The 24,400-nt window shown below is 42.0% G+C and overlaps 5 protein-coding genes across 8 annotated transcripts in view; 3 read left to right on the top strand and 2 right to left on the bottom strand.

Moving 5' to 3' along the window:
• Window positions 1-3,632, bottom strand: part of LOC105447888 (CD151 antigen) — a 7,850-nt gene extending 4,218 nt beyond the window's left edge. The window contains exon 1 of the mRNA XM_011686152.1: window positions 3,312-3,632. The gene's annotated coding sequence lies outside the window, so the exon portion shown is untranslated. The remainder of the gene's footprint in view (window positions 1-3,311) is intronic.
• Window positions 3,633-6,934: 3,302 nt separating this feature from the next.
• Window positions 6,935-11,319, top strand: LOC105447889 (tudor domain-containing protein 3). Of its 2 annotated transcripts, none has more exons than XM_011686156.1 (11): window positions 6,935-7,387; window positions 7,506-7,590; window positions 7,708-7,907; window positions 8,151-8,298; window positions 8,387-8,620; window positions 8,704-8,837; window positions 8,914-9,156; window positions 9,249-9,894; window positions 10,147-10,260; window positions 10,348-10,435; window positions 10,525-11,319. In XM_011686156.1, exons 1-11 carry the CDS (start codon window positions 7,362-7,364, stop codon window positions 10,695-10,697), a joined length of 2,091 nt encoding a protein of 696 aa, XP_011684458.1. In that variant the 5' UTR covers window positions 6,935-7,361; the 3' UTR covers window positions 10,698-11,319. The 2 variants fall into 2 exon arrangements, with proteins under 2 accessions (XP_011684458.1, XP_011684457.1); XM_011686155.1 differs by having other exon boundaries at window positions 6,936-7,387; window positions 10,522-11,108.
• A 300-nt stretch (window positions 11,320-11,619) lies between these two features.
• LOC105447891 (ribosomal protein 63, mitochondrial) lies at window positions 11,620-12,494 on the top strand. Its single transcript, XM_011686161.1, has 2 exons — window positions 11,620-11,793; window positions 11,932-12,494. Exons 1-2 carry the CDS (start codon window positions 11,735-11,737, stop codon window positions 12,194-12,196), a joined length of 324 nt encoding a protein of 107 aa, XP_011684463.1. The 5' UTR covers window positions 11,620-11,734; the 3' UTR covers window positions 12,197-12,494.
• LOC105447890 (apoptosis-inducing factor 3-like) lies at window positions 12,269-17,557 on the bottom strand. 3 transcript variants are annotated; one of them, XM_011686159.1, is made up of 8 exons: window positions 17,104-17,143; window positions 16,308-16,462; window positions 14,612-14,901; window positions 14,181-14,517; window positions 13,452-13,802; window positions 13,170-13,375; window positions 12,868-13,084; window positions 12,269-12,761 (listed from the first exon to the last, which is right to left on the bottom strand). In XM_011686159.1, exons 2-8 carry the CDS (start codon window positions 16,402-16,404, stop codon window positions 12,499-12,501), a joined length of 1,761 nt encoding a protein of 586 aa, XP_011684461.1. In that variant the 5' UTR covers window positions 16,405-16,462; window positions 17,104-17,143; the 3' UTR covers window positions 12,269-12,498. The 3 variants fall into 3 exon arrangements, with proteins under 3 accessions (XP_011684461.1, XP_011684462.1, XP_011684459.1); XM_011686160.1 differs by lacking the exon at window positions 16,308-16,462 and having other exon boundaries at window positions 17,104-17,557; XM_011686157.1 differs by lacking the exons at window positions 16,308-16,462; window positions 17,104-17,143 and adding an exon at window positions 15,361-16,271.
• A 4,401-nt stretch (window positions 17,558-21,958) lies between these two features.
• Window positions 21,959-24,400, top strand: part of LOC105448067 (Down syndrome cell adhesion molecule-like protein Dscam2) — an 80,817-nt gene continuing 78,375 nt past the window's right edge. Inside the window, exon 1 of the mRNA XM_011686430.1 lies at window positions 21,959-22,118. Within this exon, the coding sequence (XP_011684732.1) occupies window positions 21,959-22,118 (160 nt within the window). The remainder of the gene's footprint in view (window positions 22,119-24,400) is intronic.

The raw sequence follows: 24,400 nt of genomic DNA on the forward strand, positions 1-24,400 counted from the left end.
TATATATACTGTCTCGAAAACACTGAGTTTATACCGAGAGAGAGAGAGACCGAGAGAGAAAGTGGCTTCTCTGCTGCCCGCCGCATTAAGTAATCCACGGCCAGAGCGAAGCGTGTAAAAATGACGCGCGCGCGACGACCGATGCTCGGCACTTGCAATCCCCGCATCTCGCAAGCGACCGCGCGGCGAAGCTTCGTTCTTATCTTGCGAAAGGTTTTAAGTCACTCTTCGCTTTATGCTGACCGCGTTCGATTACTCATTTCCACGAAGCGGTATGAAGCCACGAGTGAATTCCTCTTCATTCTCAAAGCGGCCTTCTTCTTCTTCTTCTTCTCTCTCTCTTTCTCTCTCTCTCTTTCTCTCTTTCTGACGTTGAATTTCTGACCGTCAGACTCGCGCGCGGCATCGCGTCACCTCTGAAGTCATCGTAGAACGATGGTGAGAAAGTCCGAGAAAGAATCGTGAATTAATCAATTAGTCAGACTCGAAGTCAAATAAATTTTTCCGCCGCCGATTCGATATCGAACGATCAATCAGAGATTCGAGAGGCGATAAAAGATGATTCAGTTGCGTCTGGAGCACACCTTGCGCGCGGAGCTACGTGCCTTTGGAATTTAATTCGCAGCTGCAGGCGCCGCAGAATTATGAGAGCTCTGCTAAGATTATTCATTGGCGTAGGAAAACTGCACGTATAGGAAAACTACGATGACGCTGATGACGCTCATTAATAAATCACTCGGCAAAATAGTATGTACGCGATTATACTCTCCAATTAAAATCTTCTGACATCATCAGCTAGAACCGCGTCGTAGTTATCCGGCGGAATTCTGACACATGTGTGTGCAGCCTGCCCTACTACTACGCGACACATCGAGCAACATCATCTTTTTCCCCAAAGCGATGGACATTCATATGTTCGCTTATTAAGCGCACGACATTATATACTTATATGACGTAATCTTGAACGATTCCGCGTCCGTGGATTCTCCGTGCTGGAGAATAACTCTTTCAAAAATTATTTTCAGCGTTTCGTCAATATTTGTCTTCGGCGGACAATCGCGACGCGCGCGCGAAAGACGCAGCATCCGCATGTCGCTCGTCGTACAATCGCGTGCTTATCCGCACGAGCGAGTAGGCGAAGCGTTTCGTTTTTTTCTGCGCGCTAAAAATAAACGCGCGCGCGTGCACACACACCTGTGAACAATCTCGTGCATGTTCGCGATGGTTTCGCGTCGAGAGAGATCGAGAGAGAGAAACGTGAGCGCGGGAGAAGAAACGTTCGCCGCCGAGTAGGCAGAAGCCGCGCGCGGAGTCTGAAGGTGCGGCCCTTCGATGAATCGAAAGTTAAAATCTCCGCCCGAGGTTGTGACGGGGGCTTTGTGTTTCTCGAGATAATATTTCCAGATAGCGTTTCCAAGCAGACTCTACTTAATCTCTATTTAGCCCGACTCGTCTTGTAATCACCGCCGATTCGCGCGCTTCCTCGCGAGCTAACGTGACACGTGCAATTGGAACGCGTTCTTCCAACACGACGCGTATCGCCGTCGCGAATCGTTGCCCCTGCGATTTACGAGCGCCCGTCGTCGCCACGATTCATGGTAGTTTTCATAAACACCATAATGCCTTGCGAGGGGGAATCGATAATACTGGCTCTCTCGCGAGCCGTATGCGACCGCGCGGAGCCGTGCGGAGCGTTGCATGGCATTTCGAAGTCGCGCGTGGAAACTCACCAAGTGATTTCAATGCGCGACGTTATTTATGCGGAGCAAAACAAAACTTTCCCGCGAAATTCCTCGTCGCGTTGTTGATTAGGCATTTTAGGATGCTTAATGCTTGGAATACTTTGACTGGCGAAGAAGCGTTTCTGCAAGCGTTGAAACGTTATGCAAATGTCGAGTGACTCTTGCAAGTGAGACGCAGTAATTTTATGTAACTTTTGCGGGAAGCATTTTTCTCGGTTTCTTTTTGTAATACTCGGAATATTTGCTTAGATATAAATGAATATTTCGAGACTATGACAATAAATGGCTAGTTTCAGTTATTGTTTTTTTTTTCATTTTATTACTTCTTTTATTTTCTTAGGTTGAATTCTTTTGGTCTTTATTACTGTTGCCACAATTAAAGATTTATTTTCATATCTCGATGCGATGTAACATCTTGTAGAAGATTCTTCCTCAATATAATTATTTATCTCTTACTGTTAGAGAGAATTTCAAACAAAGCAATCAAAATTTGAAAGAAATAAAAATGTTATTTCCTGTCTTATGTAAAAAATTGACAAATTTATTATATAATAATTCAAGAGCGAGAGGTAATTCAATTGACTTGAATTTAAACAATAAAAAAGTCATAAAAGGCCAAAGACGAGCGACAGATGTTAGTTAATAAAAAAAACATCGCTTCATTTATATGACTTGAATATTAAATTTTATTAACTAACATCTGTATTTCGCTCGTCTTTGGCCTTTTATCCTGACTTTTTTATTGTTTACAATAACGAGCTGGTAATCTATTTATTATCTTGAATTTAGTTGCAAAATTCGCAAGTTAACGATAATCGCCAAACTAGCCACCTATTGTCGCAGTGATACGAAATGATATGAAGACTTAAAGACATTAACGCGACGAAACCTGGCGGTAAACTGTCAATTATTTGCACAGCCAGCGACTTTCTCGTTTATTAGTCATCAAATTCGTTCCGGGTGTAAATTAAATTAACACTTTAATCAAGAAAGTTACCATTGTTGTTCTCGTCTTTGCGTCACTTTGCAGATTGATATTATTTGAACGTGGGTGTAAGTTAATTCACATATCATTTCCTCAATGAACTAAATGATATCTAATTACACTTCCTTTCTGATTCACGTCTTTAGTACAATGTTATGATATAACCGTCCATTGAGTTAAGCGAACTTAGGAATTATCTTAAAAGATAAACAAATCTTGAATGCGTGCGTGTGCGTGTGCCGGCGACTTCGTTTATATCAATATTAATACTAATTTCAAAGAGTTAAGTATTTGCAGAAGGAACTCCCGCGCAAAAAGTAGAAATTTCCGATCACCTTGAAACTTCTACTGTTTGGCGGGATAAGAAGCGAGCACATAAAACATCGAACTGATATGATTCATATTTAACTGCCGCGCGTTAAATGGCGGTTCGACGATGAATCACCCCGACGCAACTTCGGCGTCTTTGCTCCAAACTTCCTCGTCTCTCGGAGACGCGGCGGAGTAAATCGTTTGCGTGAGAACCACGCGCGCGGGCTCAGGTATCCTCTAACGCCGTTCGATTGCTCAACATCTCTACTCACGCTGGTCCCTCCTGTGGTCGGGTCCCTTTCTCTCCAGCCGCCGGGCAGTCGCGGGAAATAAATGAGGAAAAACGATTCCTTTCTCCCTGGTCGAAAAGCCTCCCCCGTCACGCGCGGAGGGAAAAACGCTCGGGCGATGAGTCGTCGTTCGTGTCGAGGGCAAGTGTTTCAGGATGATGTCGGATGTGTCTCGTGTCGATCGATGAAAGAATTCAGGAACCGAGGCGCCAAGTTAGACGCGCGCGCGTTTTCAGACCGTGCCGGAGTGAAACTGAAACGGTAAGACCTGAAGTGAACCGCCTCGCTCGCACTCTCTCTTTCGATCTCCGTCCTTCTGTTTCCCTCCTGTTTCTCCCTTCCCCTACCTGTTTTCGTAGTAGTACCCCTCTGTCTCTCTTCCTCACCCTTCGCCTCTCTCCTTCCTCGTCAAGTCATCGCTGACTATACCATAATACACGTTGCGTACGCGTTACTACCGTCGTGATCTAACTATAGTACGGAGCCATTGTGTGCGAGCCGGTGTGCACGAGGAAAACACCACGATGGGGGCCAACGAAAGTGGGGAATCACACGTTGGCACATATGCTCCGGTAACATACAGACGCGGCACACGATGTAAGAGGGTACCGCACGCGCTGCGAAACACGGGGAACCGCTCCTCGCGGGGCCCCTGCTACACGAGGCCACACACTTTCGGCTAGGAATGTGGATGTGATAATCAAGCCATTGCCGGCAAAAGGCGAAGCTGTTGATTTAATGCTACCTCGATAATTGCTACCAGAGATCGACGCTCAAATAAATGCGGTGTATCATATTTCGTTATCTCAATCTGGCGAACCCTTTTACTCGATAATTAACACGCCAAATATGAAATTACCCTTAAAAAGCAAATCGTAGTACTTTTAAACTACTTTTCATATAATATACACATATGTAATTATTATTCTAACATTACAGAGTAATCCTTATAAATTGATTACCTAAATGATTATCTTTAAACAAAAGGGATCGTAATCTAAATTATTTTTTATTGTGAATTTATAATCTGCTATTTTTTAAAATCAGTTAAAATGAGTATATATTTCTTGTATATACTTTTTTTATATTTTACAAAAATGTTTGCAAAACGTAATTACCGTCGAATTACCGTAGAATTTCAGAGAAGGCACGTTTCAATTTAATTATCGAAAATATATAAATGTTAAACAATTCTACGAAATGTTACGCAATTCAATGTAGGTCGTGATCGTTTACATGCATGTCGCATGCATCCGTCAATTCCGTCATCTCCAAACTTAGTACGCACTCGATGGCAGTAATTTCGAAGTTTGTTTAGCGACTGCTCCACCCAAGTAATAACCGTTGATTCTAATTGAAGCAATCATCATTTAGGTTTCAAGGGTTTTAATCAAGCCGCCCTAATGTCCCGGGATAATTGCCAGATTATTTCTTCAAAATGGTACACTCGTAATGATACACGTAACGTACTTCGTCGAGTTATTTTTAGACGTACGTATTTGACTCACAAAATGGATAATCACAATTGCATCCATAAAAATTACCTTGAAAATATTTTTACATCAGAAAGCATGAAAAGCTATTGACGCAACTTGATTGATTGTTATAAATTATATAAACTATTTTCTTACGAATAAGTCATATAGTAATCGATATATTTTCGTCGTATCGATTAGGTACTATACGAAATGAATATCAAGAAACGTAAAAGAATTAAACTTGTGTATATTTCATTCTTTATTTACATGCTGTTTATTTTTTTTTCCGTTACTACAGTTCTGTTAAATTAATGTTAAAAATTCACGAAGTTGAAACTACAAATTCACCGCGACGGGCTACATTTATAAGGATTAGAAACTTAGTATAATCCCTCATATCCCAATGAAAAATTGGCACCAGCAAACATCTTAAATCTATATAGGAAATAAAAGTTACGATTGACGCTGCATTCATAAAAGATAGAAAGTTAATGCAAAACGTACAGTAAGAAGTGTAAATTAATTCTTAGATATTAGAAACTAATCACTTTCACTACACACATTATTCATATATCGTATTCTCGCATTTTTTTTCAAATAACAAACAAGGAAGAAAAATGGAAAATATTTTATAATTAGAATATTTTAAAGTAAAAAATGATTACGCAAAGCCGTTTTCGTAAAAGTAAACGTATTTTCAAGTTATTATGATATTATTATTTCTCACTCTTCAATCAAACAAGCAAAATTTTTAAGAAATATAATTATGAGTGCACAAAATAAAAATGAACGGATGTAAGTATTTTAAAATTGAATAATTATAAATATTTAAGGTTTAATAATGATATTGATCCATCAATGTCAAAGTAATAGACCAACGAATTTATTGAATTTATTCATAATAGTCTTAAATCTTAATTTCTAATTTGAATTGAAAATTTTTTTCTACGGTGTATGTATGTTGCAAACAATTTTATTTTTTGTTTGTCCTTGAACAAACATATTGTTAGAAAAATCCTGTTTAAAGAATGATCGTTGCTAATTACTGCCGCACATTTCAATTAACTTTACGTAATCATTATAACAAAAGAAATCCCACGTCCGAATAACGCTACAGTTGTGCGAAATTCACTTGACGTAACTGTCGCACGTTCGCACTGCCGCCGCGATACGATAAATTTTTTTCATTGGCGAACATGCATTTATTTATTCTAAAAAGTCTCATTATTATTATTATGAAGATTACGACACTCTGCACGGCTTTGCCGACGTTAATCGCACGCGCATCTATTTTTACTATTTATTATTACATTTTTGTTCATCAATTATTACTTGCTGGATCGCGACGAAAGAATAACGTGAAAGTCGGCGGGAAGTCGAAAATCGTGCGGTCAACTTTGCACGCCACTCACTGCAGCGACATGCTACACCTGTTGCTCTTATCAACTACACCTTCCATACGCATTTCGCATCTTGAATAACAAATAATATTCTCGTGTTTTACGTCTATACTTGTGTTATTTTTATCTTAAATTATAATGGAAATGAATTAAGTCAACGATAAATATCCGCGAACGTTTGACGTTTCTGTCAATTGTGCGCAAGATTTCTATCCAGTGAACGTCGCAAAATAGCAAGTCATCAGTGTATGAATGCTATTAATGAATGTTAAAATATTGACATTTATTAATTAAATGCGTAATTAAATGCGTCGTTTGATTTATTTCTGTTTCGCATCGATGGAAAATTCGAAAAATTTGAAAGCGACGCAATCAACGTTATTCTGATACGTACGATGAATCGGGATGACGTCTAATATAATGCCAATAAATTGATCGTCTGAAGGCATATAATTAGAGAATTTATTATGCAATAAAATTTCAAATGTACACACCTCACGAGTCCATACTACTTAACGAATTTTTTAAAATCATTATTCATTATTAATTACTGTTGTACTGTTCTCATATTTTTATTTTTATCATTGATTTAAATTAATAATGAAAATGAAATTAATTTAATTCAACTTAAATTAGTTTGCATAATAATGAAAATGAAAAATTTATAATTAATTTAAACCGAGTGCACCGTTGGCGCGCCGCACGGTCTGTCATTTCTCAGATCTATGCCGTCTATGGCCGAAACGCACGCTGCTCCGAGCTATGCAAGATGGCGACGGAGTGTTTTCAGGGTTGAATAGGTGCGGTTCCTTCGTCTCGAGCGATCGTAGTCGCCAAACTCAGATCGCGATCCTGTTTCTCACGTCGCTGGTCGTGCCTGCGAGAAACAGCCCCTCGACGGTACCTCGAAGGTGCCCCCAAGTCGTCGAACTCGGGTGGAGAGGAAACACGAACCTCCTCCGTCGGTCCGTCGCACCTTCGAGAACGCGCTGTCAGCTGTCAGATGTTTGCATACGCGCGATCGCGTGCGGCGCGTCGCGGACTCACGGACGGCACGTAATAGCGGCTCGATTCGCGCGGTAGCGGCGTCGAGTTTTATGAGACACGTCCCGAGTCTGTGTCGAACAAGGTGAGAGGAAGAGTCCGGGACAGACATGGAGAGCTTTGAGGCATTGGGATGGTGAGTGTACTCTTCCACTTTCTCGCTGACGTTCCATGCGAAAGAGAATTCATTTCTCTCCTCCGTCACGTGGTCCGCTCGATATTCGCAACCCTTTCGTCTACGCTTCTTTTTTCAGGTATCTGTCCGAGCACGGTTACGATGTGGCAACCGATTCGGGTAGCGTGATGGACACGCAGAAGATAATAAAACGACTGCTGGATGTACGTATCAATATGATTGTAAACAAACACCACAGGGATCTGCGGTGTTTGCTTATTACATTCGATTATGTCGAAAGGTGTGGGAGTGAATGTGAAAAAAAAATAAATTATTTGCAGCTTGACTTGAGAGAGATTGGCAGCGGAAATGGGGATATTAATCAGGGCAACATCGTGTTGCAAATACAGAAGATACGCAATGTATCCACGCCCAAAGGAAATGAGGAGTCGAAATCAGTCCCGCGGATGTTAAAATTATCGTTGACAGATGGAAAAAATAATTTTCAAGCCTTAGAAGTTGAACATATATCGGCTTTAAGGTAAGGCACATGTATTGCGTTACTTACTCTCTCCTGTCATCTCTCAAGGTCCATTTACAATGAGAGTAGTAAGTCGTAAGCTGTAAGAAATTGACCATTCATAGTTGATTATTCCTCTCATATTCGACTGTGATTGATCAATTTCTTACAGCTTACGACTTACTACTCTCATTGTAGATGAGACAACTCTGTTTGTGACTTTACAACTCTGTCTCTTCTAATCGTCTATTTTGTATGTCGTAGTTTAAACACACCACCTGGTACAAAGATACTGATAAATTCAGGAACCCTACCTGTGTTTCATGGACTCCTCTTGTTGAAACCATCGCATTTAGTTTACGTGCTCGGGGGAAAAGTTGCCAATTTAGTGGAAAAATGGGAATTAAATAAGGTAAACTACATTTTACTTGAGAGACATTTATTATAGTAATAATTAATTTTTCGGGCATAGCATAAGTACAGGATTGTTTTTGTTACAGAAATTAGCTTCGCATACCCGAGTAAGATCTGCCGAAGAAGGTGGACCGCCACCGTGGATACCATTTGGTAAAAAAATCATAAAAGTGTCGGAGCAAGATAAGAACTTCAAAGCACTGGCGGAAAAAGAGAAACCTAGCAAGGAGAACACTGAGTTTGAGACTCAGCGCAAGGATGCGATAGCCGAGGCTGCCAAGCAGGGCAGTAAGAAAGTATTTGGCGGCGGGAATAAACAGGTTTGACTTGCTTTTTTATTTTTCCATTAAATTAAATGTTTCCATTAATGTCTGAAGATCTAATTTATATGCGTTTTTCACAGTTATTGGATCATAGCGTACAGAAAATCGTGGATCGTGGATTTACCGTAGAGCAGGCAGAATACGCTTTGAGAGTCAATAGAAATAACGTGGACAGAGCTCTGAAAAGCCTGCAGAAGACCGACACTAGGCACAAGTAAGAGAATTAATTTTTATTTTTCCTATTTTTCCTTCATACGTTCAATTGTCGGATTATAACCTTAATGCAACAGCGCCAAGGAGTCTCGAGAACCGCGAGAGCCACGTGGCAAGCGGGAGAAGAAGGCCGAGGAGAGTAAACCTAGCAGTGGAAAGATATCTCTGTTCGACTTTCTCGAGGATAAGTTACCCGTGCAGCCCGAGACTGTCGAGACGACTAATTTGTCGCAAAGCAATTACATGCACAATAATGAAAGTAATCAGGATCGTTTTGAGTCGTTGAGAGGTACTGATGTACAAAGTGGAAGAGGTGGACGGTACGTAGCTATCTTACAAAAAAAAAAAAAAACGGAATTGCAAAATGTATAAACGAAGCGTGTAGCGAGTACTGATATTGGTCTTCTAACAGGAGGCAGCAAGGTGGTCGCGGGTACCAGCCACCTCCAAGATATTCGGAGGAGCACAGAAATAGTAAGCGTACAAATAATAGCAATCCCACCGCGTATTCGCAATACAACGGCGCCGGTCACGTGCCGCAGAACAAACCGCCGCGATTTCAACGCAACCAGGAGCCTCAGTATCAGTATCAGAACGACGGCGGCAGAGAAGCGTATCAGAAGCCCTCTCAGCCGCCGAACGATTACAGAAACACGTTCGCTCAGTCGCGCACAAGTAACGTAGTGAACGCCGGTGACAGCGGTAACGATAACTATAACAGAGTCCAGGCTGAGTTACAGGGAAAGAATCTCGGTAGTAACAGAAACTATAATCACCTCGAGCCCGAGGCGAGAAATAGGCATTCTTATGATGCTTCTTATAATAGGCATAACCGGGCTCAGCAAAACGGAACCCCTAAAGTATATTCGTCTAATGCAACTGAACAGAATTTTAAGAGTCAACTTAGATACCAGCCGAATAGTAACGTTGGCAACAGGATGCCCATGAATCCCAGCGTGCAGAGGAACGAGAGTAATTACGGTGGCCACAACATTAATAGTACATGGGTATGGCAAGTAGGTGACAAGTGTATGGCCAAGTATTGGGAAGACAATAGGGTACGTATCACTTTTTTTTGAAAAAAACTTTTTTAAATTAAAATGTGCACAAAAACCGCGCGGATTAACGCCACTTACGGCTCTCTCTTAATTCTATAATCAATCCTCGTATAAAAATTGAGATATACGTGGATATACAACAGTTGAAATCGAATCGAAAATTCATTACTATAAGTCGATCTTACACAGAGCCACGCGTCATTCCTTTTTTTTTCATATCCTTTCGCATTGTTTAATTGTTTTTGTTTACAGTATTACAATGCCGAAGTCACTGGCGTTTCCGAGAGAACTTGCGTGGTGCAATTCAAGGGATTCGAAAATTATGAGGAAGTGCTCCAGGTGGATTGCATACCGATAACAGACGACGTATGTAAAGTAGCGCAATGTAAAATTATAATTATAATGTGTTTTGGTCACTGATAAAATATTTCTTGTTAATTGTAACAATTTCAGATTCAGGATCATCTTTCGGATAGACGGCAAGATCAACGTCCCAACAATCGACAGCCGCGTTACGATCAGAGTCACAATCACATAAATGGTGAGCGACAAATCGTTCGTCTCCAGATACATTAAATTATGTCAGTCATCAATGTAATTTGACGAAAAAAATGATGACGATTGCAGCAGGTATGGAATTTCGACGAGGTGGCAGCGGTGCCGTCGGCGGGAGTAAGGGATACAATAAGAAGCGTGGTCAGCAACGGAGCACGCTGCCAATTTACCAGCCGCCGGCGCAGAGAGGCCACAATTCTCTGCCAATTAATAATCAAAATAATACTCAACATAATCCCTTTCTTTAATGTAACTCTAGTCTCGCATCTTTAGTATAAAAAAAAAAAAAGAAAAGTTCAGTACTTGCTAAGTATTGAGGCAGTTGCATTCGCTACTGAGGATTGATCTAACAGGTTGCCACGCTAATGGAGAGTTTAGATACCGTTTACAATTAACCGTTGATAGAGGCGGGCGGAGTTGAGTGCCACATTTTGATTTCTATTAGACGCTGAATTTAATATATGCGATAACTTAATACGAAGCGAGTTGGTTTTACACAAAGGGGAGGAATTATAGGAGGCTCTTACTGTAAAATATCGACTGTGTTCTCGAAATATTGTATTATTTGTATTGTAGGGAAAATTGATTCTTACTACTGTGCGAAACAGGGCAATGTCTGTACCTCGTCCACCTTAGCTGTAATACAGTTGTAATGAAATTTCGCTCGTTTCGTTCTTCGATACCCTCGAGAAATCGTCAAGAAAGAGCAGTATTTCGGCAAAAAGTAACGTAAGCTAATTTTGACATTATTCTGAGTATTATTCAGAACGGATTAATTAAACTGAAATAATTTGTGAATGTCAAGGGCTAAATGCTTCCGAAATTAAATGTCTAAAATAAATTATTAAATATCTAGAATAAATTACTGATTCAAATTTCAGAAATTGTATTCCCAAATTTAAATACAAAAATCTGGTTAATGAACACATAATGTAAAATTATAACTTAAATATTATAGTACATTTACATATTAATTCAAATAGCTACATATTATATATTTTTAAAAGTTCAAAATTTAGAAATTTTGATCGATTAACTTAATAAGATAAAATTATTAATCTTTGTTAAAAAAAAAAGATTTTGCTGTAGGGTTTAATGACTGAATTTTAAATTGATCGCGTGCACTGCGACATTCTCGTGAGAGGGCAGCAAAGCATAACAACCTTAACCTAAAAAGCATGCTCCGAAAGCTAAGGAGACCGTCAGAGACCGTGTATCTACGAATAATATAAAAATTAAGTATTGTATATCAACAATCGCTTGACAGTACAATATCTGACTTACAATGCGGCTTGGATTGATGATGTTAGGCTGGGCCAACAAAATACCATACAGATTCAGAGGGTGAGTGACTTTACTGTGAGAACTAACCTCATTTAGATTAACGAGTTAAAAATCACACGTTTTCGTAACATATAATATTACTTTCTTAACATCACGCGGGACACGCGTAATTCTCTGTAAATCCTTTGCCTCACGCAGGAAATACCGTAAAGTCAAGGAACCGTCTATGCACGATTTACTAAAGATGAAGCAAGATTTCGAGAGGGAAGAGCAGAACATGTTGATCCTGCGGCATCCCTACCTCACGCGTGAACAATCTTGCGGCCACATGAAAGATCTTGAGCCAGACAAGCATAAACGGTTCATTGCGGACATAATCGAGCTGAATCGTCAGAAGTTCCAGAAAGAGGTTACTATCGCCGAGCGTCTGTGCCACATGAGAGTCACGGAAGCGTGGGATTGAGAAGCCTTCTACAGATATGTGTAATTCTGTTTCGTAGATTATAATTTAGGTTTAAATTAAATAGAGACAATGAATCTAAGAAGAACATTTATTTTTCTTTTTTTTTTTTTGTACATTTTGGATCAGCACAATGCCGAGAATATACATAGAGCATTTCTTAACGCAAGAAACATAATGTCATGAAATATGTTACATAAGTTTATCTAATAAGGTATACAGAATGTACGGAAAGTAAAAGTTGAGACTAATACTGTGACATCGTTATTTTAAAGCATTAAATTATATTGTTCGTATAAAACGATTCAAGCTTGAGCATCGACTAAACGGCTCTCTTGAAACCGAGTTACTTCCTTTGGCTTATTTCTCATCCAACCGAACGGATCTTTATTGATCTCCTCTTCGGTCAGGGTCTTCCCCTCGTAAAGCATATTTGCGAAATCCGATACGACTGGATCGGCATTAACACTGCTAATTCCTATTACTTTGCCATCCTTGAGATAGTAAGCGATCCATTCCAGTTTATCCAGCGAGCCATGAATCTTTATGCTAGTGGGTTTCCCATGGCCTGAAAGCAAAGCGGCAAAGATTGAGTGGATCTCTTTGCAAAACGTTCGCTTGTGATACTTTTGAAATATTGTTAAAAAACATGTTGCGAAAGTGCAAAAATTTACCTGCGTATCTGTAATTTCTACCCAGTAAATTGGTCCAGAAGAACGGCACGGTCCTCAAAGGAGTTTCTTTGCCGCATATGTTCAGAGCCGCAATTTTGCCGTGATAATGAGCTAGAGAATAGTGACCTATCGCCGCTGACGTGTCGTCGGATCCGTATATCGGTGCGTAAGCTATGTCACCGCCAGCATACACATTTTCCACGTTCGTCCTTAGATGCTACAGTTCAATTAACATTCAATTATCCAACTATGAAGTATGTAATTAGAAAAGTACCGTGTGCCCGATAGAGAATGTGTTATACCTTGTCTACTAATATAGTACCGTTGTCCCTCATTTGAACGGAAGATCCTTTCAGCCAATCGGTGTAGAAGGTAGATCCTATTCCGACAATAGCTATATCCGCTGGTAGAATCTGACCGTCCGTAAGTTCGACCTTAGCCACAACACTTTCTTCACCTTCCTTAGGTATGAATTGCTTGATATTATTCTGGAAGATGAATTTCACACCTGGAAATATTGATTATTATTATTATCAACACGCAACGCATAGCAATACGTAATGCATGCTACACACAACTTGTACCTTTTGCCTCGTGCTCCTTTTTAATTCTATTGCCGATGTCCGCGCCGAATATCGCTTTGAGGGGCACGGTATCGCGTCCTATTACCGTGACAGACGCGCATTTGTCGATACAGTAAGCCGCGGCTTCCATGCCGATGAAGCCTAATCCTAGGACAACTACGTGTTTCTCGCGGGACAGAAGCGCGTACACACCTTGCGCGTCGGTGTAATCTCGTAGGACAAAAATATTCGATAAATTCGCCCCAGGTACACTTGGCATCCTCGGTTTACTGCCTGTGCAAGTAAACAGATAATCGTACTTCAAGTTTTCGTTGTTACTCAGCTTGACAATATTCTGAGTCGTATCTAGACCTGTAACAGAATATGAAAAAAATGTGAGGACAGAATGTGAGAATGTATGTAAAAAATGTGAAGTGGGTGACGTGATTTTATGGGTTAATTCTAAGCGGCATAAAGCTTGTAACTTATTCTCGTAAGATCTATAAGAACTGATAACCGAATGCTTGTAACTTTATGCAATATCTTTACAGATAACGTCTTGCCAGCCGTAAAATTTATGAGAAATACTTATGAATGTTTATACGTCTTATGGTATGTATAGAATTACAATTCCATAGTTATTTTCCAGTCATAAAATTCTTACAAGTTTTACGAGGACAAGTTACGATCCTTACGATTCTATTTAGAATTGATTCGTTAGACGTATATGTTGATCCTATTTTTTCGTACCTGTCGCTTCTACTCCAAGTTTCGTTTCGATATTGTGATCGTTGTAGAACGAGGGTGGCCGTAATGCCGCTTTCTGAACGTCGAAATCTAACACTTTGGACACTTTTATTCGATCGTAGGGCACCGCCTGCTCCCTGCACACCATAACGATGCGTCCGGCGAAGCCCTCCTGTCGCAGACTCTCCGCACAGGTCGCGCCCGACGGCCCGCCGCCAACTATCACGACCGTCTTCGTATCCGCCGGATCACGTGCGGACATGTCCTTCGTGCGTTTGTTAATATCCAGGTCTTTGCGTTTGGCCCTCACGTGGACGAGACCGTCTTCGTCTACGCGAACCTATTTTAAAGCAGGTATACATAGGGGTAGCACGTTACACAAGACGAGATATAGGACGCGAGAGCTCGATAAGTTTGTAAAGTACTCGAAGTACCTTGTAGCACGGTAAGGAATCCAAGCCTGGATAATCTTCAATGTCCCCGGTTTTGATATTGAAACACGCGCCGTGCCACGGACACCTCACCCGGCCCTCCCCTAACGCGCCGGTGTGCAGCAGAGCGCCGTAATGCGTGCATTTGGTGCCGATCGCGTGCAATTCTCCGTTCTGCTTCACCAGCAAAATCTTCCCATTGTCGCCAAGCGGCAGCATCTTCATCTCATTTTCGTTGATATCCTCCTGCTTGCACACCACATCCTCGACGTAGTCATGCTGCTCGGAGGAGCCTAAGAAGTGTACAAGATAATTTATCATTCAAGTATATGTATAATAATTATCTGTAGCTTATTATAGACGGGTGTTATAAGATGTGCGCAGCAACAGGTGACTCACGAGTGCAACAACATGGCAATTTGTTATTACATTTGCGTGGGATACTCTCTGCTGTATCACATTCGTCGCAATATCTTTCCTCTTTAATTTTATTCAACATAATCGGAACGGATATCTTCAAGGAATTACAAAAGGGAGTTCGCTATACCTTTGAATCGTGTAATCTAGTCATAGTTCTAATTCTACAGCACGTAGATGTAAAACGTAAAAATATGTGAATGTGTGATATTTTTCAGTAAATGTGTGTGTGCGTGCATCCAACGCACGTAATTCCCTACGTCTCCATAACAGCCTGTAAACAATAGAATACTCATGACAAGCCAGTTTGCGAGTTTTGAATGACAGGCGGGTACCTCCGATCAATTGCATCATTAAATATCTCCGTAGCGAAACGAAGATCCTCGCGAGCGACGTATACAACAAACAACTCGCGTTGATTACATAACGCAGCATAGATGACAAGCACGAGGAAATCTTGCCGGGGGAGGAACGGGGAAGTCTCGGCGCGACGTTATCTCGTACGTGAATCTCGGTAGTCGCGCTCCGGCCGGTAGGTTATCAGTGATTTAATTGAAGGACGATGATCGGTGATAACTTTCCGCGAGATAGTTTCTATCGGCGAAACGACGACTGAAACCGATGAGACGGGGACTCCCCATGTATATTGCGGCGCATCGGCGCGACTCGCGCGTCGCGCACGTGGTGTATAGACGTGTGCATCGTTCGATACACCCCCGAGGAACGCGCGAATAAAAGCGCAATGAATAACGAGAATATAATAAAAACGGAGAATAAAAACGGAAGAATATTCCGTTCTAATTAACACGAATAAAGGCAAAAAAAAACTGAAGAAAATTCGTAAAAATTAGTTGTCCGAAAAGATCAATATTTACCAGCTGTTACTCCACCCCGTATTGATCTCGCTATTTATTCATTAAAATGCAACGCAAACCAGCTTTCGCTTTCGCCAAATTTTTCTACCGATCGCTTCGTATTTTATTTTATTTTTCAGCGTCAGAAAGTGAGCGTGACTCAATTGTAGAATGTAGGCCAGTTCACAGAAATGCGATGTATGTATACATACAGTGCGTGCTTGCCTCGTATCTCCACGTTCGCTATAACCTCTAACGAAAAAAAAAAACATACATTTTCTTGCTAATCGTGAGCGATCAATAACTCACGGTACACTTTCATGCATTCGGACGATCGGCAATAACGAAAAGTATCGCTTCTGCACTCCGTACTTGTCTTGTGTTTGTATACACCTTATTAAGCATTTAAGCGTCACACGAAGACATACCCTGGAATAGACGCGAAAACGAGAAGTCTGTCAAGGCGGGCCACCTCCGTTCGAGCGGCCCGAGCGCGAGACGCGCGAGTGTCCTGACGCACCACATCGATCGTCCTCACAAGGCGATGAGAACCTTACTACGATTCATGCCGTCCGTCCTCGTGCTATATGACACAACGAACGTCGTTTCTCACAAACCGCTCAATCACGATCTAGTCGCATGCAAACGCAGCCTCGACGTTAATCGAACACGTTTTAGCGTAACGCCGTCGGCGTAATTCGCCTCTTCTAGGAACGCGGAATGCAAGAACGCGTGGAAATTAATTTTAAAATTGAGCAAAAAGATTCAATCGATTACCGCGTGCGCAGATTAAAAGAAGAGGAATTGAATAAAAAAAGAAGAAATAGAAAAAGAGGAAAATGGGAAAAACGACAAAGAGGGAAAGAAGAAAAAAGAACCAAATTAGACGAATAAGGAGAAATAAAAGAGAAAAAAAGGAAAAAAAGAACCGCGTAAAAATAAACTATTATAGTGCAGTGAAAACACTATTAAAATTTAAGTGTCACTGCTGGTATGAGTATAGTGACACTTACATTTTAGTGCTTTTACTAAACTAGTAGTTTATTTTTATGCGGTTTTTTTCTTCTTTTTTTAAAAAGAAGAAAAACTAGATGCCTATAAAAGGAATTTTAATATATCAATATATAGCGCGATATGTAAAATAAAAACTTTGTCTCAGATTTTTACAGCGTGATCTTCGGTAATTTAGAGAGAGAGTCAATCTTCCTCGCGCGTGATACACACCTGTTGCAGCAGGTTTATCCCGACTCGAGTCGGCACTCCTCCGGAAGGCTTTGCAATAACCCGCGCCCATGCTGCAACTGCTGCAAGCGAGCCGTCTGCGAGACTGAGAACCGAGGAAAAAGCGAGGCCGTCGTGCGTCTTTTACGGATCGACCATGATCGCCCGTTTGCTGTGCGTGTAGATCCCCTCGTGATCTACAATCGTACGTGCGAGCGATCGCACGACCTTGAGATATTCGTGGTGGCGAATGACGCGGGCGGTATTTAGACTCTCATTGAAGACTTTCACATCGCGCTCAGTTCGGTCTCGGTTTGCCACCGCTCCGCGGTCTCACGACTGAGAAAAACGGGGCTCTCTTAAAGCTAAAAGCGCGAGCGCGCGCGTGCTCAAGAAATAGCGATCTCGGAATTCTGAGCGGCTCCAAGTAGATCGAAGGAACCGCCCGGCGATAAGATTGCCATGACTCATACTGTTACGACATACTTATTGTCGAAGGAGAGCGAGCGTGGAGTATAATATGTACGCGTGTTCGTGGCCGGAATTGCACAGGGAAGTCCGAAACCGCAGGCGCAATGCGAACGCTTCTGTGGATTGATTTTGAAGAGACGCTTGCCTTTCACTAATTAATGATGGACTCTCCACTTTTCCTTCTTTGAAATTCTATATATTAGACATTTTAATTTTAGAAAGAATTAAGTATTATGAGAACGTAATAATTATTTGAATTATTTCTGAGGCACTAGGGCGCTTTGTTATTATAGATATTTAAAGATAAAGATGGATGGATCGCGATATCGTAAAATGTAAATGATTACATTACTTACGTATTTGCGCAGCAAAAATTCTTATCGTGCACTATCGTCCTCTGCAGTGCTCTGCAGGAATTGTTTAGAGTTTAAGACTCTTCTACGGGTATAATACGAGAGATGTGGAATAATTTCTGTTACCGACAAACTTCGCGACGCAATTTCGTCGAAACCCGCCAGATGTGGCAACAGTGCAGTTTCCGGCTATAGACTCTAGTTTCCGCAAGAACGAACGATCCGCCGCGTCCTCGCGCAAGTCGCTCAGGTTTCAAGTTTAACGAACCTCCGTTCGCTCATGTACTGCAAACGCACACACATTTACCCATCCCATACATCACACACATATTTTTTGCGAGCAGTTTTATGAACATTTGAGGGTTCTAAGAGTAAGTATAATAAATACAACAGAATCACAAAGCTAAAAATGAGAATAAGATTAAGAACAAATATTACGTTTGACATCAATGGTGCAGAATAAGACAAATTACCCAATTTTTATTTGTATCCCTTCAAAGAAGTATTTGCTTCTGATTCTTTCGCGCGAAAATGTATGTGCTTGCAGTTTTCTCTGCAGTTATTTCAAGGAATATCGTCTCTTTACTAGACTCTGATTTTATTGTATTCCCCTTTCCCTCCCCCAAGCTCTTTCCATCTCGCGCGAAAGATTAATGGCGTAAAAACGAATGCAAAATAAGAATGAATAATACGAATAAATGTGTCAAATAATGAATGCGGGGATTGAATATTGAGTGAGAGAAACGGGAAGCAACATGAAACATTGTACTTTTTAAGGTATATAAGTTATACGTTTATTCTAGTCTTTTACAATTTTTTCTAAAAAAAGCTACTGCAGATCTGGACCGTAAAAAATAAGCATAGGTGCCAAGATTAAAGGTACAATTTTCGTGGTGTCGTTTGTCGTAGCGATGAGTGGTCATGTGATCGAATTTTATTTGTTTTTTGTCGCCAACGACAACGTAAAAATTTGAACTGAACTTTTAGCGACGTCGCTCTTACGCATCGAATCTTGTGGGTACACGGAAAGAACGATTATGTTGAAAAGTCTAAAAATTTTGCTAAAAACAGATCTGAAAATAATTTTTTATTGAATTATCAAAATAATTTGTTGGAATATTAAAACTGATAAGTATTGCTATAAAACGTTTTGATATTCTAGCAATCATTTTGACTTTCCCACAAAATTATTTTAATTATTAAACAAAAATTATATTCAGATCTGAATTCAGCAAAATTTTTCTTTCCGTGTATAATAAAAAATTTATTGCTGCTACTCATTTACACAAGCGACGATCAAAATGCCATATGACATAGGTATAATTTTACGTGACTTGTTTGTCGCTAAATATGAGCGACAAACGATACCATGAATACATAGCTTAAGAATACATACCTAACTTAACGCGTGAAGTTACACCGACTCGCGTTGCCGAAATGTTGCAACTTCACGGGTTAAAACACTTGCGACGTCGCCGTGCGCGCGTATGTGCAGCCGTGTGTACATAATCTTAGAGACTCGAAGATATTTTTTAAATAAAAGTTAACGAAGCCGCGATCGTCCGTACCCTCGGCGAGATGAAGTAAGTTTTAAGTGTGTTTTTCTAGAGACTAAATTTTAGTTTAAGTGCTCCCTCGCCGGCCACTGTTTGAATTGTTAATTCGTTTAGAACACACAACGGGGACTCGATATGTTTTCACAAGGTGCGCGTCTATAAGCGGGACAAGATTGGCTTCCGCGCGCTTTTGGTTCTTCCTATTGAGTGAAATCGACTCCGGCACGATCGATCGGGTGTCGCGCGGGTCGGCGAAAAACACCGTAAAAATAAACCGTTTCACGCGGATCCTCTCGATCGCGACGAAAATTAGAAGCGGTCGTTCCGCGCCACGTTTAACTCTTCGTTCCCGAGATCGCGCGAATTAAAGCGAATGCGTGCGACGCGCGCGAGGGTCACGGATTTCTTGCGCCTCGGCAAAAAGGCAATTACACCGCCGCATTAAAATGAAGAGGATCTCGCTCGCGCTTCTTTTCCTTTCGGTTCTCACCTTTCGAAACCGTTTCAATCTCCAGGCGGATATATGACACGGTCGATCGCGCCCTTGCGCGCGCGATCCCCCCGCGTCACGCCGCGCTGGCGGAAAGGGGGTGAAAGCTCCGCGCGCGCGGTTCGCGGGATTTAAATTAGTAATCGTTAAAGCCTTTAAAAGGGACATTCGGTTCAACGACGCATGAAAAACTGAGCAGCGCGCGCGGCCGGCACACACGTAGGTACAGCATAGGGGTAGTAACGGTAAACGGTGCGCTCTGGCACGGCTATTTAATTTGTGCCTGGCGGCGGCGACGGGGCGGAGAAGAGCGACAGCGGTGGCAGCCGGGGTGGCGGCGCGGTAGCGTAAGGTTACGCGGACCTCTCGCTCTTTGAAGTCGGTGGTTGATGGCGGTCGGTCGGTTGCCCCGCGCCGCACCGCGCCACGCCGCGCCGCGTAGCTAGCCGGCAATGTGGGCTTGGCGTATACGCACTGAAGGCTTCCGTTAGAACGCAACCCCCGGAGCAAAGGAGCGATCCCGAGGGAAGGGGGGAGGGAGAGACGACTCTCGGGAGAGAAGGAGAACGCGAGGAGGCGTGAGGACGATGGTGGTTTCGCGTGTGAAAGCTCGAACTGAACCCGCGTGTACATCATCCGCGTTCCTTTCATCCTACGTCCTTCTCCCCGGACGTGTTTCTTTAGAACGACCGCACGCGTTTTGCGTGACGTTCGTTGCTTGGTCCGACATTCGATTCCACAAGCTATTTTCCTTGATATTTATTTAAGAGGAAGAAAGAAAGATGTAGTGAAGGTAAATTGGGAGATAAATAATCAATCATGAAATACTTGTGAATTATTTTGATTGATATCTTTTTACAAGGAAATTTACAGGGAAATGTGATAAATTAGGAGATAAATAATCCTCTTTTGTCAGGGTGAAATTATAATTATTATTTCATGAAAGAAACGACTAGGTTTATCATTTATTTGGTTTACGTTTAAATTTCACAAAAATCTGTGTTCAGTGAAGACAGATTTAGTTAGCCATTAAATTTCAATGAATCTGACTGATATATGATCAGCCAAGTTGAAAAGCTTTAAATTACTTTTCCTCGCTAAAAGTACACACACAGTACCTATCACAATCAATTAGTATATATATGTATAATTACGATAATTTATAATCGATTAATAACAAGATGATCTTTCTTCTTTTAATTTAAAGGTACTCGTCGTTACTTCAACAGAAGACGACGTTAAAATGGAAGAAATCGACTGCGACTTCATCAGACTTAGCCACTCCCGTCCCGTAACCTCGCATCTCGTTTTCCGACGTGGCCGCGGCGTGATACGGGCATTAGGCTATGTGCAATTTCTCCTCGTATCCGTGTCGGAGTATGCGTCGCCGTGCGGTATATACGGAACGGAGAACGGAGCCGCGGGCGTAGCGCGAAAGGGGATGAGCGGCCCGAGCGCGTGCCGAGGGTGGCCGGTCGGCGCCGAGCACCGTCGAGCGTGTCCGAGGTCGGTCGAATCGCGGAGCCGAGGGAACTTAGCGCGCAGCTCGAAGGACCCCGGTTTAGTCTATCTCCAGGCGCCTAGACGCGACGAGAGTGCCGAGAGGGGTTGCGGCGCGCACGAGGGCAGAGAGGGTTGCGCGCGTGGGTTGTACGTCGTCTTCGCTCCTGGTCCTCCTCCGCGTATAGACACACACGTACTCACATTCGTACACGCGCGATATACACGTCTCTTTTTCGACCCTTTCTTTTACGTATCCACCACTTCCCCTCCTCCCCTTCCCTTAATGTTTATACCGATACGCAGTCGGAAGCCGAACAGGTGAACACACTGCTCTCCTCTCCCCTACGATGAAACGGGAGTGGTAATTCCTTCTCGCCTTACCGTTATCCATCTACCTGCCTGCCTGCCTGCTTGCCTGCCAGCCTCTACTCGCCTGCCTTGCCTGCCTGACCTCCGATTTCTCGCGAAATTTTCCAAGGAACTCGATGACAACGGCACCGTCGGCGGGGATGGATGCGATGTCGCGGAAGAGATTCCAGTTCGCCAGGCATCGGCCGTGCAGGAATCGGTCGGCCCACCACGTGGATCGCGGTCTCGTGCTTTCGTCGCTGGCACCGTTCGCGCTCGTCCTCGTCCTTGCGCTCGGTAAGTGACTTCTTGACCATCCCACTTTCTGGAAAATTAGATCAAGCGTCAAACATCGCATGCTTTTGACGATATTACGACGGCGATTGCGAGCTAATTAACGGAAAGCGAGGGCGGAGAAAGAATTCTCCGAAAGCATTTTATGACCTACTGCAAACGATTCTTTTTCAAATCTCTCGTTTACCTCCGAGATAAAAATAAAAACGACGTTTAACTTTTTCACGTTTTTGCTACAAAAGTACGCGTACCATTATAGAATTTCTAGAAAAATAGGATTATTTCATAGAAGTGACTCTTTTTCGTTCCACAAATAGACATACATTCCATTATTACCCGTATATAATTATTCCTGAAAATAAAAGTTACAGTACTTTATTGTCACGTTAAACAAATTGAAATCCTGGTGAGCTTCATGTTAATCACTTGCGAATACAACGAGGTGTTATTTTGACGGTTCAAGTAAACCGTTGTGCGTAGCGTGCAGAGATTACCGAGATTCGCGATTCGTAACAACGTTTTGTTGAGATATATCCCCGAGTTACAGTTTTAATAAGACACATGGGACGGCAGCTCCACGCGTTTCGCGAAGCCATGTTGCTTCATAGAATTTTCAGCTTTGCAACCTATCGGCTTTGTAACGCGCACGCGGGTAACAATCGCTTGCCGTAAACGCGCGGAAATGCGAATGTATTTAATTCAAAACAATATTCGCAAAGTTTATTTTGCATTGTTACTATGGCGCATATTTTTTTTTGTCCCGCAACCATCATTTGCGCAGTCTCGCTTTTTTTTTCGGCGTCGAAACTATACGACACACGTTAACCGTGCTATCGGATAGAGTTTCTAAAAACATATAGAAAAATCGATCCGCGGTGCAGAAACGCGGTGCATTCGCGGAGAATTCAATTCCAGCCAGAAATATCTTGTACCGAAACCAGATATTGATCTTACGCGGAGAGCGGAAGATAGCCGCCGGTTGGATAGCGAACGTGTAAACTGAGTCGCAACGTCGTTTAACAAAGTGGGGACAACAATATTCGCGCTCGAGGATAATCGCGCGCACCGCAATGTAACACGAGAATCGCGAACCGCGCGCGGCGCGCTGGATCGTCGAGATCGGCAGCGGAGAGCGCGGTGGTACCGCAACAAAATCCATTTCCGCCATTCCATCCTTCCCCTCCTCCTCCGATCGCCATTGAAACTCAATGTTGTCGACGGATCGCAAAGCACCGGAATAACAAGTGTCTTATTACGTGCATCATCGAACGCGAAGTCCGTCCGTGAACAATGTCGATGTTGCGTTTAATATAAAAAAATTGAGAGAGAAAAAATACGAACACACAAATAGATGTGTCTCTACTCTACGTGTGTTGTCTCCCAAAATTGTTTCCAAAATTCGGGAAATTCCTTGGCAAGATTAATATCGCGTTCGATAATCGCGTTTGATAATTATACGCTCCTTATTGACATTTAACGCGAAACAATGTTACTAACAAGTTAATCGCCGCTGTAATGCTAATTGTCTCGTCTTTCCCATGGCGCGGGAGTAATTTACCATCGATCCGATTAGGAGGCAAGTTAGCAGGTATATGGGGGGAGAGAGAGAGAGAGAGAGAGTAAAGAGCCACTTCTGAAATGCGTCAGCCGTGGAGAGCGCTATCTAACGGCGCTAATCGGTCAAGTGCTGCCGGTTGTCGAGTAATAATTGGCAGAAGCGAATAATCAATTATGTTTAGCGCGGATGCGGCGTGCCCGGTAATTTTATTGCGTTCGTTGTCGCTAAACATCAGTTTCAGCGATCGCTATCGCGCAATTTTTGTCAATATCAATTTCGCCAAACGGCGAGTGGAGGCGAGAAGAAAATTTTATTATTCCTTGGAATGAAGAAAGAAAGAGAGACGAGACATGCTGCCGCGTCATGTACAGCGCATATACGTATCGTATTTCGCGCAGTGCGCCGCATGAGAAAATTTATGCCGTGTTAAATTTATATATATTATATACATATACATCCCGGAAGCGCTCCTTGTCGAGTTATACGTTCTGTCTGCGAGTTACACATCACGAATTTTCAAAATTCGCTGCAATGATCAGTTTTTACTAAATATTTTATGCATCGTGCGCTGTAGAATAAAAAACAGGAAACTTATCGAGAGAGTAGTAAAGTATTTATGCTTAAAAGTAAAACTTTGTAACTACTTCGTAGCATAGATGGTAAACTTAGTTTCCCTTTTCTTTTTTTAGGTTTCTTAGGTGTGTACATATATATACATATTTTTTTT

The sequence above is a fragment of the Wasmannia auropunctata genome, unplaced genomic scaffold, assembly GCF_000956235.1.
Source record: "Wasmannia auropunctata unplaced genomic scaffold, wasmannia.A_1.0 LD336090.1, whole genome shotgun sequence".
NCBI classification, from domain to species: Eukaryota; Metazoa; Arthropoda; class Insecta; order Hymenoptera; family Formicidae; genus Wasmannia; species Wasmannia auropunctata.

Coding starts and splice junctions, on each gene's coding strand:
- LOC105447889 (XM_011686155.1), top strand. CDS start 7,362: ATGGAGAGCTTTGAGGCATTGGGATG. Junction 8,299..8,386: donor AAAAATGGGAATTAAATAAG/GTAAACTACATT, acceptor TTTTTGTTACAG/AAATTAGCTTCGCATACCCG. Junction 9,895..10,146: donor AGTATTGGGAAGACAATAGG/GTACGTATCACT, acceptor TTTTGTTTACAG/TATTACAATGCCGAAGTCAC.
- LOC105447891 (XM_011686161.1), top strand. CDS start 11,735: ATGCGGCTTGGATTGATGATGTTAGGCTGGGCCAACAAAATACCATAC. Junction 11,794..11,931: donor ATACCATACAGATTCAGAGG/GTGAGTGACTTT, acceptor TGCCTCACGCAG/GAAATACCGTAAAGTCAAGG.
- LOC105447890 (XM_011686157.1), bottom strand. CDS start 15,460: ATGCTGCGTTATGTAATCAACGCGAGTTGTTTGTTGTATACGTCGCTC. Junction 14,518..14,611: donor ATTCCTTACCGTGCTACAAG/GTACTTCGAGTA, acceptor GCTTTAAAATAG/GTTCGCGTAGACGAAGACGG. Junction 13,376..13,451: donor AAAGGAGCACGAGGCAAAAG/GTACAAGTTGTG, acceptor CAATATTTCCAG/GTGTGAAATTCATCTTCCAG.